Consider the following 18,892-nt stretch of genomic DNA (forward strand, 5'->3'; position numbering starts at 1 on the left):
CACACGTGGAGGCGGCTGGAGCTTGCGACACAAGCTCGTCCCTCGCCTCCCTCGCCGGCTTCTCAATGGGCACGGGGAAAGCTCCATCCAGCAGCGGATGGAGCATGGCTGATAAAGATAATGATTTTATAGTAATAATAATAATAGTATCGTGCTGTGTACGCCACCACACACAACACCCACGTACATACACAATGACACTGCTATATTGTTTGCTTACTTATAGCATAGTTTTAAGTATCTTGAACGTCTTTTGCAACGGAGCATTAGGCCGCTGTTCTCCCACAAGCATTGAACAATGTTTACTCGATTTGGTGCCTGGCTAGCCTATAAACGGTGGGAAAAAATCTTACAGCGATAGTATCTTAGATTCAATTAGAATAGTTTTGTTTGATTATTATATGTTCATGGCAGGGAACATTTCTCTGTTTTTTTTTATCATTGCTACAAACCAACATTTTGGCACAACACATTTCACATTCAAGTTCATACGCCATAAAAAAAACGATGATTAATGATCGTGATACATTTTCCCGAATCTCCCCCCGTTCTTAGCTCATGGCTCGTGTCGGCTTCGTGTAAAGTGACAGTAAAACACAAGCGAAGAGTAAAATAAGATGTTTTTAAAATTAAACAAAATATGTTTTTGTACGCTGTCAAACACTGCTCAATCTTCTCGTCGACACTACTCCATGAAAGCATCATGCGCTCGTCATACTAATGCACACTGAGAAGGCGCCTTTCACAAGAGAGTTGTCGGGCACCGTGCATGCCAGAGAAGAACAACGCGAATTAGAGGCAAATCTAACTTAAACAGATCGGTGTGTTTAGTAGGCAGCTAAATATATTAGCACTGGTGGAGAGCCTGGACTCGAACGGCACCACCAGGAGGGAGTTCCACACCTGGGGGGGTCACCAGGAGGGAGTTCCACACCTGGGGGGGGGGGGGCGGGGGTCACCGTAGTAAAGCTCCCGATCACCCCAAGAACGCAACCGAGATCGAGGTATGCACAGAAAGGGAGTATCGGCCGATCATAGACACCACAAGAGGTACACAGCAATAGAGACACATCCGTGGTTGGTCGTTATGGTCCATCAGCATGTAATATCCAGCTACAGACCAAATGTAATGAGACGCATTTTTCGCGTGCTCCAGTTGACAGTCTGGTTCTAATCACGGGCAGCTGAAACTCACCAGACCCGGCACCGGGATGTCAGCCAGGACGCCGGCTCCACGACCTTCTCACCTCCGTCGAGCTGTCTGGTTCTTGACACGTTTATGTTGATTAATCGAATCACATGTGAACGCGATCATGACAACAACATGTGCGCGATTGTCGAGAGATTCGCCGCCGCGAGCGTTTCCTGGTCATGTGGCCTAAAATTATGGCTAAACATTGTAGACTGGAAAATTCCAATCTCAATTCCACCCTCATTAAGACGCTGCAGCAACATCCGAGAAAGAATCTCCCCACCCCGCCCTGCTCACATACCACAGTAGCAGCAGCAGCAAACGAGTTCCTCTCAGGCAGGGTATAAATTCGAGCAGCCAACTCCAAGTCCTCAATGCACGGTCAGCTTCGCTGAGCTGTCCTGTTTGTTTTGGTGAATGCATTTAAATGCACGCTGTTGTGCCACCATGAAGTCTAATTCCAGGGCCATGTTCTCCGGCAGTAAGTTCATCGTGAGTGTGACACTGTTTGGCCTAAGTGCCTTTGTCGCCGCTACTGCTGCATACAAGCCGATCGTCATCGTTCACGGCTTGTTCGGCAAACCGTGCAACTTCCTCGTGATGGCACGAAGAATCGAGCAGGTGAGAGAGCGCGTCCCTCTGGGCACGGCGGTCCACTCCGCTGCTCCATCATCACCTTGGGCGCAGTTGAGATGACATTTTGAGAGGATATATCTGTTTAGTTTTTTTACGATGTTTTTTGATTTGTACGTAATGTATGATGATGATATTTAGTATGCACTGTGGTTTGTGTTATCAGACGTGATGAGCTACGCGTTCAAAAACCTCAACGTGGTTCCCGAACCACAACCTTCTCATTAATGCAGTCTTACTGACGAGTGTGAAGAGTGTTTCTACTGACGAGTGTGAAGAGTGTTTCTACTGACGAGTGTTTCTACTGACGAGTGTGAGGGGTGTTTCTACTGACGAGTGTGAAGAGTGTTTCTACTGACGAGTGTGAAGAGTGTTTCTACTGACGAGTGTTTCTACTGACGAGTGTGAGGAGTGTTTCTACTGACGAGTGTGAAGAGTGTTTCTACTGACGAGTGTGAGGAGTGTTTCTACTGACGAGTGTGAAGAGTGTTTCTACTGACGAGTGTTTCTACTGACGAGTGTGAAGAGTGTTTCTACTGACGAGTGTTTCTACTGACGAGTGTGAGGAGTGTTTCTACTGACGAGTGTGAAGAGTGTTTCTACTGACGAGTGTGAGGAGTGTTTCTACTGACGAGTGTGAAGAGTGTTTCTACTGACGAGTGTTTCTACTGACGAGTGTGAGGAGTGTTTCTACTGACGAGTGTGAAGAGTGTTTCTACTGACGAGTGTGAAGAGTGTTTCTACTGACGAGTGTGAAGAGTGTTTCTACTGACGAGTGTGAAGAGTGTTTCTACTGACGAGTGTGAAGAGTGTTTCTACTGACGAGTGTGAAGAGTGTTTCTACTGACGAGTATGAGGAGTGTTTCTACTGACGAATGTGAAGAGTGTTTCTACTGACGAGTGTTTCTACTGACGAATGTTTCTACTGACGAGTGTGAAGAGTGTTTCTACTGACGAGTGTTTCTACTGACGAGTGTGAAGAGTGTTTCTACTGACGAGTGTGAAGAGTGTTTCTACTGACGAGCGTGAAGAGTGTTTCTACTGACGAGTGTGAAGAGTGTTTCTACTGACGAGTGTGAAGAGTGTTTCTACTGAAGAGTGTGAAGAGTGTTTCTACTGACGAGTGTGAGGAGTGTTTCTACTGACGAGTGTGAAGAGTGTTTCTACTGACGAGTGTGAAGAGTGTTTCTACTGACGAGTGAGGAGTGTTAATACTGACGAGTGTGAGGAGTGTTTCTACTGACGAGTGTGAAGAGTGTTTCTACTGACGAGTGTTTCTATTGACGAGTGTGAAGAGTGTTTCTACTGACGAGTGTTTCTACTGACGAGTGTGAGGAGTGTTTCTACTGACGAGTGTGAAGAGTGTTTCTACTGACGAGTGTGAAGAGTGTTTCTACTGACGAGTATGAGGAGTGTTTCTACTGACGAATGTGAAGAGTGTTTCTACTGACGAGTGTTTCTACTGACGAATGTTTCTACTGACGAGTGTGAAGAGTGTTTCTACTGACGAGTGTGAGGAGTGTTTCTACTGACGAGTGTGAAGAGTGTTTCTACTGACGAGTGTGAAGAGTGTTTCTACTGACGAGTGTGAAGAGTGTTTCTACTGACGAGTATGAGGAGTGTTTCTACTGACGAATGTGAAGAGTGTTTCTACTGACGAGTGTTTCTACTGACGAATGTTTCCACTGACGAGTGTGAAGAGTGTTTCTACTGACGAGTGTGAAGAGTGTTTCTACTGACGAGTGTTTCTACTGACGAGTGTGAAGAGTGTTTCTACTGACGAGTGTGAAGAGTGTTTCTACTGACGAGCGTGAAGAGTGTTTCTACTGACGAGTGTGAAGAGTGTTTCTACTGACGAGTGTGAAGAGTGTTTCTACTGAAGAGTGTGAAGAGTGTTTCTACTGACGAGTGTGAAGAGTGTTTCTACTGACGAGTGTGAAGAGTGTTTCTACTGACGAGTGAGGAGTGTTAATACTGACGAGTGTGAGGAGTGTTTCTACTGACGAGTGTGAAGAGTGTTTCTACTGACGAGTGTTTCTATTGACGAGTGTGAAGAGTGTTTCTACTGACGAGTGTTTCTACTGACGAGTGTGAGGAGTGTTTCTACTGACGAGTGTGAAGAGTGTTTCTACTGACGAGTGTGAGGAGTGTTTCTACTGACGAGTGTGAAGAGTGTTTCTACTGACGAGTGTTTCTACTGACGAGTGTGAAGAGTGTTTCTACTGACGAGTGTTTCTACTGACGAGTGTGAGGAGTGTTTCTACTGACGAGTGTGAAGAGTGTTTCTACTGACGAGTGTGAGGAGTGTTTCTACTGACGAGTGTGAAGAGTGTTTCTACTGACGAGTGTGAAGAGTGTTTCTACTGACGAGCGTGAAGAGTGTTTCTACTGACGAGTGTGAAGAGTGTTTCTACTGACGAGTATGAGGAGTGTTTCTACTGACGAATGTGAAGAGTGTTTCTACTGACGAGTGTTTCTACTGACGAATGTTTCTACTGACGAGTGTGAAGAGTGTTTCTACTGACGAGTGTGAAGAGTGTTTCTACTGACGAGTGTTTCTACTGACGAGTGTGAAGAGTGTTTCTACTGACGAGTGTGAAGAGTGTTTCTACTGACGAGCGTGAAGAGTGTTTCTACTGACGAGTGTGAAGAGTGTTTCTACTGACGAGTGTGAAGAGTGTTTCTACTGAAGAGTGTGAAGAGTGTTTCTACTGACGAGTGTGAGGAGTGTTTCTACTGACGAGTGTGAAGAGTGTTTCTACTGACGAGTGTGAAGAGTGTTTCTACTGACAAGTGAGGAGTGTTAATACTGACGAGTGTGAGGAGTGTTTCTACTGACGAGTGTGAAGAGTGTTTCTACTGACGAGTGTTTCTACTGACGAGTGTGAAGAGTGTTTCTACTGACGAATGTGAAGAGTGTTTCTACTGACGAGTGTGAGGAGTGTTTCTACTGACGAGTGTGAAGAGTGTTTCTACTGACGAGTGTTTCTACTGACGAGTGTGAGGAGTGTTTCTACTGACGAGTGTGAGGAGTGTTTCTACTGACGAGTGTGAAGAGTGTTTCTACTGACGAGTGTGAAGAGTGTTTCTACTGACGAATGTGAAGAGTGTTTCTACTGACGAGTGTGAAGAGTGTTTCTACTGACGAGTGTGGAGAGTGTTTCTTTTGACGAGTGTGAAAAGTGTTTCTAATGGCGAGTGTGAAGAGTGTTTCTACTGACGAGTGTGAAGAGTGTTTCTACTGACGAGTGTGAAGAGTGTTTCTACTGCCGAGTGTGTGGAGTGTTTCTACTGACGAGTGTTTCCACTGTCGAGTGTGAAGAGTGTTTCTACTGATGAGTGTGAGGAGTGTTTCTACTGACGAGTGTTTCTACTGACGAGTGTGAAGAGTGTTTCTACTGCCGAGTGTGTGGAGTGTTTCTACTGACGAGTGTTTCCACTGTCGAGTGTGAAGAGTGTTTCTACTGACGAGTGTGAGGAGTGTTTCTACTGACGAGTGTGAAGAGTGTTTCTGCTGACGAGTATGAAGAGTGTTTCTACTAACGAGTGTTTCTACTGACGAGTGTGAAGAGTGTTTCTTTTGACGAGTGTGAAGAGTGTTTTTCCTTGTTAGGATGTGGCGGTCCACTTTTGCCGGTTGCTGAGCGAACACGTGGCAAGGTCGCACTCATTCCACGCGAAGTGCTTGTCACGAATTCACCGCAGCACCTCGCTGGTGTCGTCACGGAGCATAAACCATCACGCACACTGCGGCCATCCTCGCAGCTGCTTTTGGCTGGAAATCGAACAAAGCCGGCGGCCACTGCATCGCGTGGCGCTTTCAGATGCGCTTCTGTGGCCGTCTGGAACGCTCTTGCATCCGATATTAGGATGTCACTGGAGCATTGCGTTTTAAAATCTAGATTGAAATCTAATTTATTTAGAACCGTATTTGTGCTGTCCTTCTCCCGCGCTTCCGATGAGCATGATTGGCTGCGCACGATGCGAGACGCACACATCTGCTGCACACGTGCACCCGCGTTGAAGCTGTGAAGCGGCGGGCTCCCTTCAGCTGTTATCAACGCGCATCAGTGACAAGTCGCGTGCCTTGTCCGACGGTTCGTGTGGGCCCAGGCGCACCCGGGCACGGAGGTGTCGACCATCAGCCTCTACGACGGCTACAGGAGCCTGGCCCCCATGTGGGATCAGGCGCGGGGCCTCATCCACAAGATGCAGCCCATCATGAGCCGCGCTCCCCAGGGTGTGCATCTCCTCTGCTACTCACAAGGTGCTCACCACGCCATCTGCACATGATGAGACAGGATGACGTTGAAAGTTAAACGTCGTCGTGATGTGAGAGGATGCGATGCCCCTCCACGCGCTGTCTGTGATGGAGTGAAGGCGACTGCTCTCGCCCCGTCTCTGTATTTAGTTCGCGACTCTTTTGCAAAGACATCACCTCGAGATGTTCAGCCCAGGTCATTCTGACGCACGAGACGATGCGCCGTGGCTGGCCGTCAGCGAAGGTTGCTGTGTTTAGTGAGAGAGAGAGAGAGAGGGGAGCCACTCCTGTGGACGTGACGCCGATGGTTTCCCACCCTCGCCCGACCAGGAGGCCTGCTGTGTCGAGCGGCGCTGTCTCTGCTGTCTCTTCACAACGTGGACACCTTCATCTCGCTCGCGTCCCCGCAGATGGGGCAGTACGGAGGTAAATGTGCCAGAGGCGCGCGTCGATTCCTCGCCGGGGTCACCGTGCGGGGTTCACCGACGCAAACGCGACGGCTCGGAGTGCCACCACCGTCCTCATCTCCGTCTCTCTCTCCTCTCTCTCTCTCCCCAAACACGCAATCTCTCTCCTCTGCAGTTCCAGCTTTGTTCCAGAAGGCCTTGCCGATGGCCAGGACGCACGTCCACAACATTTGCTACAACGGCCTTGGGCAGCGCCTCTCCATATGCAACTACTGGAACGGTGAGCCGGCCACGCACACGTGGCCCTCTCCGTGCGGTGGCGACGCGCGTGGGATTCTCACGCCTATGTCGTGGTTGCTGACGCCTTGTGAGTTACCTACTGGCAGGTGTGTAACCATTCATCAATTAGAATCGATTATTATGCTCACGTTGACGTGCATCAGACTGAGCATCACCTGACTTGTTTTTACTTTATTCCTGCAAGAAGAAAATGGGTAGCAGAGACAAGACGGACATCAGTGAGACTGCAAACAAGACAACACAAACACGACAACACAAACAACACAAACAAGACAACACAAACAACACAAACAAGACAACACAAACAAGACAGTTGGTGCAGCTAAGGCAGTCGAGACAAGACGGCACAAACAATGCATAAACAAGGTAAATATATTTTAATCTCAAGTCAGAATTCACGAGACCCCGTGCTGGGACTGGTGGCAGGGGATCATCACCGGCATATCGACTGAGTACTTGACGGATTACGCGTCTGATTATTGAAAGCGACTGACGGTATGTTCAACTTGTAGGTGTGAGTTGCAATTGTATAATTGTGTCCAGATCCTCTTCATCAAGAGAAATTTGAGACAAACAGCAAGTTCCTGGCAGTTATCAACAACCAGACGCACAGCCCTCACGCCGACGGTATGACGTCGCTGTTCACTGAAACACTTTCCTGCAACATCATACATCCGAGTTAAGCCAGATATCCGTACAATGTGTTTCATTCAATCTTTAGCATCGTGCAAGTGTAAACAGCAGTAATGTAATCATCTTGGATATCACATTTATTCCAAAATCGATTTAACGCAATATGTACTTTACTGCTTTGGAACAAGTTTGTATTAAGATTGTATCAGAGAAATGGCAATTTGGTTAAATACGGCACCATAAACTTCCCCTGTTATGCAACCAATAGTTGTGCTTGCCACTCGCTGCATAGCAGAAGCACAGACGTGTGGAGGAATTGAGACTGGTTATGAAAGGGAGAGAGTTGTGTACGTATACATCACGAATGTCATCTGCCACGGCCTTCCTCCTCCCTTGCTGATGCGAATTCTACCAAAACTCTCTGCGTTTCATAACTTCCGAGTTCGAGATGAGCTCCAACTCAGATTTTACAATGCAAGATATTAGGATCCCTAACATATTTATATAGTTACACAATTAAAAATTGGAAATCGTATGTTTTGAAGCTGTTCATTTTAGAAGAAATAATGGTACAAGAAAATTCATCAAAATATGTATGTTTACACAATAATTATTAATGCATGTGTGTATATACTTAGACGTTACACAAACTGCAAGATATACTGCGATGATGGATTGGTGGGAATAGAAATAAAATAAACAGACATGCGTCTGTTTTAGCACATTATGATTATATAATATTTTACTCCCATAAATCTTTGCAAACCTCGGAATCCGTCTTTCCCTGCTGCTCTTTGTTGAAGCCGCACGACCACCCCTGGACTGTTTACAATTCTGAGTCTCACCAGCAGAGCGCGTCCTGTTAAACAGATGCTGCCAGGTGCCTGGTACAACTGCCACAACATTGCTTCACAGACCCCATAGGCTGCTGGACGATTATATAACCTTACATGGACACGCAGTACAGAGTCCACATGTTCTCGACATGTTCTCTACATGGTCTCTACATGTTCTCGACATGTTCTCTACATGTTCTCTACATGTTCTCCACATGTTCTCTACATGTTCTCTACATTTTCTCTACATATATGTTTCCAGCACATTGATAACCCAAGCGAATGTACCACACTTATATTCAACTTTCGTATTCAAATTTCTTATCGTCACTGTGGTCAACGTAATCTGTTTTTTTCTTGCATTCCACATATTGACCTTGCTTTATCTGCAAAAATATAGAAAACTCGCCTTTTTCCAGTCCAAGGACGGGTGTATTGCAGTAAATCTGAGACTTGCAAGCGCAGAGCAGACCGCGACGTGATATTCATTGCATCCAGTCGTGTGCAATTTGTAAGGGCGCGGTGACACAGCCTTATTTCATGTGAAGGTTATAATCCCTCGTTCATCAAGACGTCGTTTTTACTTCGATGTCTGGTCGACATGGAGTGACGTCACACGCGGGACACACAGACATTCTTGGCTCATCATAGTAGTATATAGTGACTTAAATCTTTACGTGACTTTACCGAAAGCACCAATAATATATTAGTAAATAGGTCTAGGCGGAATGATACAAGGCCTGGTACTGAAACCTCCCTGTCCTCTGTGTCATCTGGGGTAAGAGGCAGTGCGAACAGTCCCGCAGGGTGGTGCAGCCCTGATGGCAGGCTGCGCTGGCATCGCAGATGGCCAACACCGCATTGGGAGGGAAGGTCTCAATCGGTTTGAGAAATTCGTTTCAAATGTCGCACAAACACGACTCCAAGTGTTTGCATCAACAAGAGATTAATGTTCGCGCTTGACACGCGCGGACCCTGCAGCGTGGAAGAGAAACTTCCTGCGCATCAACAACCTGGTGATGGTCGGGGGACCTGGCGAGGATGTGGTGATGCCGTGGCAGTCCAGGTGAGGGCCCCGGTGGGGTTAGTGGTGGTGAGGGTGGTGGGGGTGGTGGTGGTGGTGGTGAGGGTGGTGAGGGTGGTGGGGGTGGTGGAGGTGGGGTTGGTGGTGGTGAGGGTGGTGGGGCCCAGGTGGGGGTCGTGGTGGTGGGGGTGGTGGGGTGGTGAGGGTGGGGTTGGTGGCGGTGAGGGTGGTGAGGTGGTGGGGTGGTGGGGGTGGTGGTGGTGGTGGTGAGGGTGGTGAGGGCCCTGATGGGGTTAGTGGTGGTGGGGGTGGTGAGGGTGGTGGGGTGGTGGGGGTGGTGAGGGTGGTGGGGTTGTGGGGGTGGTGGGGTTCGTGGTGGTGGGGGTGGTGGGGTGGTGAGGGTGGTGGGGTTGTGGGGGTGGTGGGGTTCGTGGTGGTGGGGGTGGTGGGGTGGTGAGGGTGGTGGGGTTGGTGGTGGTGAGGGTGGTGAGGGCCCTGTTGGGGTTAGTGGTGGTGGTGGTGGAGGTGGGGTTGGTGGTGGTGGTGGTGGTGGAGGTTGTGGTGGTGGGGTTGGTGGTGGTGGAGGTTGTGGGGGTGGTGGAGGTTGTGGTGGTGGTGGAGGTTGTGGGGGTGGTGGAGGTTGTGGGGGGGTGGTGGTGCCCGGACTCTGCACAGCTCGACGCGAACTGCACTACTGGGAGGGTTCGGGACGAGACTTTTACCGACCGAACGTGCGAATGAGCACTGATCAAAGTGGGGGTTATTTCACGTGTGGTGTACTAACGTGCAAAAGTGACCTAACAGTTGCACTGTCTCTTGGATAATTCCACATCACTTGCAATGACAACATTATTCAATGCATGTTTGTGCTCTTATTTAAATGGTGCTTGCCTTTGATGATGATGATAATGAAGGGAGGAGTCCTCGTCCTGACGAGAAATGTTTTACACATGAGTGACCAACGATGCGATCTGAGTGAGGGGAAAAACACAAACATCGCCTTCGCGACCAATATTATCCATGATAGAGGTGTTGTGGGTTAGCTCACGTACATGTAAATGTGTCGTTAAACTCGCCACCACCCGACACAGCCAATTAGTAAGGGTTGTCACGTAAACGAATTCGTTACGAGTACAGCACACCGGTGTGTTGGAGAATAAACCCACAATATATTTATAGTACGAATTTTCGCCAGTAACTGCCATCATATATGAGATATAATTTTTAATAAATAAAACTGAATAAGTGTGTGCAGTATTTTAATGCGGCTAGCGCCGTGTGTGAAGGTTATCGTTTCGGTAAGTGTTCACCATCTTGTTGAATGAGGCAACCTTCCTTTTCTGTTCAATATATCCACAGTTTCTTTGAGACGTATGACGAACATCTGGGGATCTTGGGCATGACAGCGCAGGAGGTATCGTCTGTTGCATTGTTATCCGCAGCGTTTCATTTCCACTCTATGCAACGAAGCAACAGTGAATATTAATTACAGTAGCATAAAATGCCGCCGCAGTTTTATGCACAATGTAAACATTGCACTGAATCTAATAATTATTAAAATATTTTAATTAACTGCTAAATTGAATGGTGTTGTTTTTAAGGAAACATTTTGTTTATGAGGAACAATTTTAAAAAGCTTTGCCATTTCCCAGAAGGGACCAATAGAACTTACCACAGCCAGGAAGGAGTTTACCCTCTTGCCAAAGTGGTTTACAATGATCTGGCTTCGGTGTACAGAACAATGCCCAATGGAAAATAAAATGTCCACACATGTCAATGTTGACCATTCCTGTACAAGTTTGGACACCCGTTTGACTTCCAGGTTCACACAAACATACATTGTGAAGCACTCACATCCATAACGATGCTACTATCGCCCTTCCTGGCGTCTTACACATTTCACACAAGTACTTTTAACAATGTTGCAGGGATTTTAAACACTGCTGTGTGTATATTTTGAAATATCCTGAGCGTGTGTGCGTGAAATCTCTAGGTGTATACCCAGGACTCGTTTGGACTGCGCACTTTGGATGAAGCTGGGAACCTCACCAAGTGTGTCGTGCCATACGTGCGCCACTTGCAGTTTCCCTTTGATCGCTACACGTTCGAGAAGTGCATCTTGCAATGGCTCACATAAGGCACGCTCCGTCACATAACCCAAGCACATATAGCTAAGCTTAATGTTTTAACTGAATGCAATGTAACAAATCAGACATTGATATTTTTGCAGAAATTTTAATTTACGTAACATTTTGCACATGACTAACAAGAAATATTGTAGTTAAATGTTCAATTATTATAGTCATTACATGTATTCACTAATCAGGACACACGGTGTTTAACATTTTCATTAAATGCTATCAATCTGGCTATTGTCGGCCATATTGGCAATATTTGTATCGATATAAATCTTGGTAAAAAAAATTGAACACAGTATTAATAATGATATGCTTATTATCTGGAAATTTGTAAAAGTATTTTTTTTATTTGATTGGTGATGAGACTTTTCACAAAAAATAAAAATAAAAACCTGTTTAAATCCAAGTCCCCAGTGTTAAGCGCACTGTAATGGGTGGAACACAAGTAGCGTGTGTGTCAAATACGCCGAGTCTCCCAGTGGCGATGTTCACTCACTTCACCAGATACACATGGACTGCCGACTCAACAACGGGTAGCTCAGCGGTAAAGACATCGGCTCGGCAAAACAAAAGGCTGTGAGTTCAAATCCTGGTTGGGGATTGACTTGTCTCATGAGTAATCGTTTTTAGGGTCATTGTACTCCAAAAATGAGCACAACTTTGTCGGAAAATCAATATTGTTTATCCTGGGGATAGGCTCGCTGCAGCGGTAGGAATGCAGAATTTCAACTCCCGGCTCGCGACTGTAAAGAGATGAGCACCTCCTCAAACTCACTTAAGGAAATCGCGCAGACCTTTATTTCGTGACCTGGGATCTGACTCAGGTCACCAGCATCGTCGAACAGCAATTGACCCACCATGCCACACTTTCCTGGACTGCAGGGGTAAGTGGAGTTAGCGACCTACCACGACAATGGAGTTGCCACACGCCCGCAGCACGTTGTGCTTGAGGCAGGACTGTCAGACTTAAACACGTGTTGGAGTGAAAGGTGACCACGAAATGGCAGAACAGAAAATGGACACTTGAATCGAAGTGCGCAGCCCTTGAGAAGTGGCCCTTATTAACATATGACAATTATTTACATTCTTCAACCAAATTTTGATTTAAAGATTTCGTGACTGCAAGGATTCATATTCTTGGTTCTTTCGGTAAAGTCACGTAGGTAAAAAATAAAATAATAATATAAATAAAATAATAAATCAATTAAATCACCATTTTATTAAAAAAATTTAACCTACGTGACTTTACCGAAAAAACCTAAGAGTATGAATCCTTGCAGTCACGAAAGCTTCAAATCTAGAATGACAGAATCCGTGTCGGATTCACCCTCTCCACGATTCATTCAGTAACGATTCCTCGTCACGATTTAAAAAATAAACTCCAATCTGTTTGGCTCCATGTGCGTGCTGTGGTGGGAATTATTCACTCAGATTCAATAGATTTTGACCGTTATGATTCTATGCTATTGACAAGGAGGCATAATCCACGCTGGTGGCCACAAACAGGAGGCGTATTAACCGATGAAACAACACCGCATGTACACGCGGAATCGCAATAAGGTTCCATTATCGATTCCGAAATGTGCGGTCCCAATCTACTCTCTGACGGTAATAAAATTGGTTACGCAGACTCTGCACGCTTCTTTCGCATAGATCTGTCCCTCCACATAAATGCAGTTATGCTTTACACATCCCATCAGCAACACGGCCTTCTTAAGAACATTATTTCACCAGCTTTGGATCCGGGTCGAGGATGGATGGGATCGATCTGTTCGATGGCTTTGAGCACGGGATTGAGCTGGGGGTTGATCACGGAATCGAAATCGCTCTTTCTAAAACAGATTCCTGTTCCGCGTGGGCGGGGGGGCACACACACGCCCAGGACGGCCTAGTGGGGGGCACACACACGCCCAGGACGGCCTAGTGGGGGGCACACACACGCCCAGGACGGCCTAGTGGGGGGCACACACACGCCCAGGACGGCCTAGTGGGGGGCACACACACGCCCAGGACGGCCTAGTGGGGGGCACGGCGCACGCAGCGTGTCGGGGTCGGAGACGCCAGTCGATTTCTATAAACACGCACACAGCGACACAGCAACAATAACAACAACAACAATCACAACAGCAGCAGCAGCGCCAGGCGAGTGCGCGGCGGTGCAGGGAGAGAGGCGGAGAGCGCGCGACTCGCGGGACGCGGCGAGTCGCGCCCGGGACCCTTCAGTGGGGGGCTCTGGCTCAGTGGGGGGCTCTGGCTCAGTGGGGGGCTCTGGCTCAGTGGAGGGAGGAGCCTCTGGCTCAGTGGGGGGAGGAGCCTCTGGCTCAGTGGGTGGAGGGGCTCTGGCTCAGTGAGTGAGTGTAGGCGCCATGCCGCTGGGCCTGAAGCCGAGCTGCAGTGCGTGCGGGGTGTGCGCCTCCCCCATGTGGCGCCGCGGCCTCCAGGGCGAGGTTCTGTGCCAGGGCTGCACCAGCCGCCCCGCGCCGGGGCCCCCCGCGTCTCCAGGGCCCCCCAGAACCAACGGGGGCGGTGGTGGAGGAGGCGGCGGCGGCGGGGGTGGAGGCGGTGGAGGAGGGCGCCAGGTGAGTCGCAGCGCAGCGGCGTGCAGGACGTGCCCCCCCCCCGTGCCCCCCCTGCCCCCCCCCCGTGCCCCCCTGCCCCCCCCCGTGCCTACCCCCCCCCCGTGCCCCACGGTCTCTCTTCGTAGCCCGAAGCCCAGACCCCCCCCCCAGTTGCCTCGCCTCGACTGCAGGGTGTCTGTACAGTGCCACGTCTGTACAGTGTCTCGTCTCGTCTGTACAGTGTCTCGTCTGTACAGTGTCTGTACAGTCCCTGTACAGTGTCTCGTCTCGACTGCATGGTGTCTGTACAGTGTTTGTACAGTGTCTGTACAGTGCCTTGTCTTGACTGCCTTCACCAGGACCCTCTCGTGCATTGCGTCAAAACATCAACATACACAGTATACACAGCATACATACACAATATATACACGATATACACAATATACACGATATACACAGTATACACAATATATACACAATATACACGATATACACAGTATACACAACATATACACGGTATACACAATATATACACACTATACACGACATACACAATCTATACACACGAACTACACACTATACACGATATACACGATATACACACTATACACGACATACACACTATACACGACATACACAATCTATACACACGAACTACACACTATACACACGAACTACACACTATACACGATATACACACTATACACGATATACACACTATACACGACATACACAATCTATACACACGAACTACACACTATACACGATATACACACTACACACGATATACGCGAGGTCAACGTTGCAGGCAATGGCACGGCCTCTGGGAGTCCCTTTGATTATATCTGACTCATTAGCCACAGAGATGGCAGATGCAAAGGACAAAGATGCCCCGTGTAGCCTGTAACAGACTGTAGGGGCAAGTGCTGTTAGCGAGCACCTATGAAGGCCGGCACGACACACGAGTGGGTGGGTGGCCAACACCACGCCCGGCCGCCTTTGTCTCCCTAGTGGTGATGTTTACACACCGCACCAGGTACTCATTTGAGGCTGAGTCGACCTAGGGCAGGCCCATAACCGGTTCAGATAATCGTTACTGGTGTTGGCCGTGAGCGGGAATCGAACTGGGGTTGCCGGGTTCATAGCGCAGAGCGCTAACCGCTGCACCCACCGCTCCCCACTAATGGCAGATGCACACACACTGTGTGTTGTTGGTTGATGTGTCTGCAGGGAAGAGCGGAGACTCATCGGCGCTCGGCCCGTCTCAGGAACACGAAGGCCAAGTCGCAGCCAGTGGCCGAGAAAAAGGTGTTTGCCAAGGGCAAGGGCAGACGCCACATCTTCAAACTCAAGCATGTACGCGCCCTTGCCGTGTCTGCTCCATCCCCCGTGCTCTGGAGACAACGCCGTCCATCCATGCGGTGTTGTGTACAGACTCCATCATCCTGAGTAAAATAGATACTTGGGTTTGTCATTTTGAAAACTGGCGCAAATTTGTTTAACGGGTTGCGATTAAAGCCCATCGTCCGGAAAGCGGTCGCATTTTAAAATCAAACCCGGATGGTCTGACTACCACCTCCTTTTACCTATCTTTGCACATCATTGTAACATAACGTTTGTGATATTTACGTCACTGGTAATGCACTTTTATTAAACACAGATGAGGTGACATTGAGAAAGAATCTGGTATGAAAATTGTTCTGCTCTGACCTTGTGAAATCATATAATCAACTGTGATCAACCGATAACACCTTTACATTTTTCGCTAGGAACTCTCATTGATATTCTATGCAGAATGATCTCACTTCTCAAGTTATTGTACATCAAGCTAAAGTTTTGAGAAATGTATATTCATATGTTTTTAGTGTATTTTTATAATCTAATTTTCCCTTGAAAATATATATATTTTTAAAGCTCAACGGATCACGTTTTCCGAACTGCCGTGGAGTGGAGGAGTGATTTCTCCTCCACCACGTGTTTCACTGCAGAGAGCGCGAGCAATAACTTTAAACGATGAGAGTGATACAGTGTTTGACATGTGACTTCACTTTGTTTCAGCCTCTGCGTGCATCGGAAGCCGTGTCCACCGTTGTCACAAGCGATTCTATTTTCCATGAGGTGAGATTAAACACCGAGAGATTGTGGTTGAATATTTTCTAGCTCTTGGGTTTTCTAGGCGCTTGGGGATGTACAATCAAACACTTAAAGATCCTCTTGTATTGATTGGTGGGTGCGGGGAGTGGGTTTCAAACCAACTTTTAACATTTTCTCCGAGTGAGAAACTTATCCTAAATGAAAGTGCGTAAGTGCTGGAATCAAGAGTACTAATAAACACACGTAAATGGCGATTTCTAGACATTAAAAGGTGCCATATTTTACTGTTTAGAATAATAACATGGCCCCAATATTTACTATATTGAGTAATTGATCTAAAACATGACCATGTGTGTTATCTAGCATAGCCTAAGGCCTTGAACAGTAGTTGGTCGCAACCTGCCCAGAGGAGAATTGTAGCAGATGAGTGACTTGAACCGCCGTGGCAGAGCAATCCCTTCCTCGCCCTCTGTGCCGTGCCGCAGGGAGTTTACTACCAAGTTGGAGACGTGGTCTCTGTGCTGGATGAAGATGGAAGCCTCTACTACGCTCAGCTTCGCGGCTTCCTGCAGGACCAGTACTGCGAGAAGAGCGCCGTCATCACGTGGTTGCTGCCCACGCAGGAAAGCCCGCGGGGCTGCTTCGACCCTGCAACCTACATCTTGGGTGAGGGCGCCACACGTGCGTACTTGCACCTGTCAAGTACGCACGGTGGCCACCCATCCTTGCACTATCCAGGCTCAATTCTGCTTCAGAGATCCGTGGGGACTGGTGGTCTTCCATATGATTTGATCACAGGGTATCGCAGCATAGTCGTACACAATTTGTGCATTTTTTAAATGATCGTCGTGTTAATTACAACTCGTGCACTCGCCATCTCCCATCAGGACCGGAGGAGGAGCTGCCGAGGAAGATGGAGTACTTTGAGTTTGTGTGCCACGCGCCCTCCGAGTACTTCAAGTGCATGTCGTCTCCATTCCCCACGGTGCCCATCCGCCCGGAGAGGGGCTTCGTGTGGACCAACCTGGGTGTGGTGCCCAGCAACGCTGCCGGCTCGGCCAAGTGACTCCCTGCCTGCAGAGTCAAAGTGAACTCTCTTCCAGCCTGGCCACTGGACATTTTCGCTGATTTCGAATGATTGGCAGGACTGTATTGGCAGTGGTGCACACACCTTTGTAAAAAAGAAAAACCTCCGTTATTCACACTGGTTTTATGAGAGAAATGTATGTTTGTATGTATGTATGTTTCACTTCTTTTACACCGTACATAGCCAACCGTGCTAATCGGAGGTGCGAAATGTATACCGTGCTACTGCCTGGATTTTCGCGGTTGTGCCATGTGGGTCTCCAATGCGTTTTTGGGTTGTACCGCGTGCCGTTGGGAACGATATCTGATGGTTCGCTGCACATGCTGGGAGCTCCTTCAGGAACTGAAGAAACGAACATTCTGCCAACTTGGTACAACCAAAAAACACGTCAAAGAGCTGTACTTATTGTGGGCTACGATATTGGGAAGTGACTGCTTCAAATACTTGTGCCCTCTGCTCTGGAAAAGGGCCTTTGTTTGCAGTGACAGCACTGATTCATGTTCTTATTTTGTACAGTAGTGTTATATATATATGATGCACATATACTGGTCATTGGATTATTAATATAATATTGTACAGGTAATGAGAATAGTAATTTGTTTAATAGAGTGCCCTTTCCCTCGGGCATCTCGGAGCGTTTAATACGTGATGAGTGTACTTACATCACGTTTCATCTCAAGCATTTGAAAGGGCATCCCCAGTAGCAGCTGTCCCAGTGGGTTCAAGGTGACTCAGCACCTGGCCTAAATTAATATATACTCTGAAGATTGTTGTAATCCCAATTAAGTAATTCGCAGGTAATCAGAATTTTGTAAATTTCCGCCACGATGTCAATGACCTCATATCGAATAACGTCCACTGTGAATAAGACGGCACGCATTGTATGCTTGATAAACCATAGTAATAACTAGGGCTGCTGCTGGGTTCTTATTGCGAACCTCTGGAACAAGTGGCAAAATGCACAAACTCTGGGCCACCATACTCCACCCTGCATACCTTGATCAAAACAGATGTGCTCTTGTAATCTGAAAACTTTTTACGTCCATCAGCCTCTTGGTTTTCCAGCCCAATATTATGAAGCAGAATTTGTTGAAGCAAGAAACCTCTGGGCCGGCTTCAACTTGGGTGTCATCAGCAGGGTCGATCTTGTTGTAAACGCATGCTGCTGGATTACCAGATGTTATGGGTGAGAGCACTCTGGCTTGAGCAAGGGAGTGGTGCAGATGACTCGCTGAGTGCACCGCAGTGTTTATAGAGAATATGGGGTAAAGATAAGGCACAGCTGTGGTTCTGTGTTTATAAAGAATTGCATAATAAAGTGATATTTGCGGAAACGAATCATGTTTAACCGATGTACAATGCAGTGCAACTGATATATTTTACACTCCAATAGTATTATGGATTAAAACAAGTTTTGGTATGCCTTGTGTGCTTGCAGTGAATTGATACTTGAGGTTTTATTTGGTGCTCGTATTGCAGAGTCATCTTAGCAGCGGTGATGTGTATCCGGCAACGAGAGCTCTGACAATGAGAGCTGCCCTCCGCTTGCTTTGACTGAACTGGGCAGCACGTGCAGTGCCGGTGGCGAGCGGCGGAGTGGACTAAAGGATGGGGGTTGTGGAGGTGGTGGTTTATGCAATGCGGCAGTTTGGTTCCATCCCAGCTGACTGGAGAAAGCCCTTGTGGTCTTATAATAACATGGAGAATGGGAACGATTGTGACTGAGACA

The 18,892-nt window shown here is 47.7% G+C and overlaps 2 protein-coding genes across 3 annotated transcripts; both read left to right on the forward strand.

Moving 5' to 3' along the window:
* Window positions 1–1,522: 1,522 nt before the first annotated feature.
* LOC133344561 (lysosomal thioesterase PPT2-like) lies at window positions 1,523–11,768 on the forward strand. The gene is made up of 8 exons (XM_061554551.1): window positions 1,523–1,813; window positions 5,939–6,092; window positions 6,417–6,512; window positions 6,669–6,773; window positions 7,337–7,420; window positions 9,244–9,328; window positions 10,646–10,700; window positions 11,280–11,768. The coding sequence occupies exons 1-8, from the start codon at window positions 1,610–1,612 to the stop codon at window positions 11,421–11,423; spliced, it is 927 nt and encodes a 308-aa protein (XP_061410535.1). The 5' UTR covers window positions 1,523–1,609; the 3' UTR covers window positions 11,424–11,768.
* Window positions 11,769–13,071: 1,303 nt separating this feature from the next.
* On the forward strand, window positions 13,072–18,501 carry GATAD1 (GATA zinc finger domain containing 1). Of its 2 annotated transcripts, none has more exons than XM_061554556.1 (5): window positions 13,072–14,003; window positions 15,213–15,290; window positions 16,041–16,100; window positions 16,562–16,742; window positions 16,964–18,501. In XM_061554556.1, exons 1-5 carry the CDS (start codon window positions 13,791–13,793, stop codon window positions 17,140–17,142), a joined length of 711 nt encoding a protein of 236 aa, XP_061410540.1. In that variant the 5' UTR covers window positions 13,072–13,790; the 3' UTR covers window positions 17,143–18,501. The 2 variants fall into 2 exon arrangements, with proteins under 2 accessions (XP_061410540.1, XP_061410539.1); XM_061554555.1 differs by having other exon boundaries at window positions 13,085–14,003; window positions 15,213–15,338.
* The last annotated feature ends 391 nt before the right edge of the window (window positions 18,502–18,892 follow it).

Source organism: Lethenteron reissneri, chromosome 20 (assembly GCF_015708825.2).
Source record: "Lethenteron reissneri isolate LAM-NWPU_2019-01 chromosome 20, ASM1570882v1, whole genome shotgun sequence".
Lineage (NCBI taxonomy): Eukaryota > Metazoa > Chordata > Hyperoartia > Petromyzontiformes > Petromyzontidae > Lethenteron > Lethenteron reissneri.

Excerpts from the sequence above, each read along its gene's own strand:
- GATAD1 (XM_061554555.1), top strand. The coding sequence starts at position 13,791 with ATGCCGCTGGGCCTGAAGCCGAGCTGCAGTGCGTGCGGGGTGTGCGCC. Across the intron at positions 15,339-16,040 it reads ACATCTTCAAACTCAAGCAT|CCTCTGCGTGCATCGGAAGC; the intron begins GTACGCGCCCTT and ends ACTTTGTTTCAG. Across the intron at positions 16,743-16,963 it reads CCCTGCAACCTACATCTTGG|GACCGGAGGAGGAGCTGCCG; the intron begins GTGAGGGCGCCA and ends ATCTCCCATCAG.
- LOC133344561 (XM_061554551.1), top strand. The coding sequence starts at position 1,610 with ATGCATTTAAATGCACGCTGTTGTGCCACCATGAAGTCTAATTCCAGG. Across the intron at positions 1,814-5,938 it reads TGGCACGAAGAATCGAGCAG|GCGCACCCGGGCACGGAGGT; the intron begins GTGAGAGAGCGC and ends GTGTGGGCCCAG. Across the intron at positions 6,774-7,336 it reads CATATGCAACTACTGGAACG|ATCCTCTTCATCAAGAGAAA; the intron begins GTGAGCCGGCCA and ends AATTGTGTCCAG.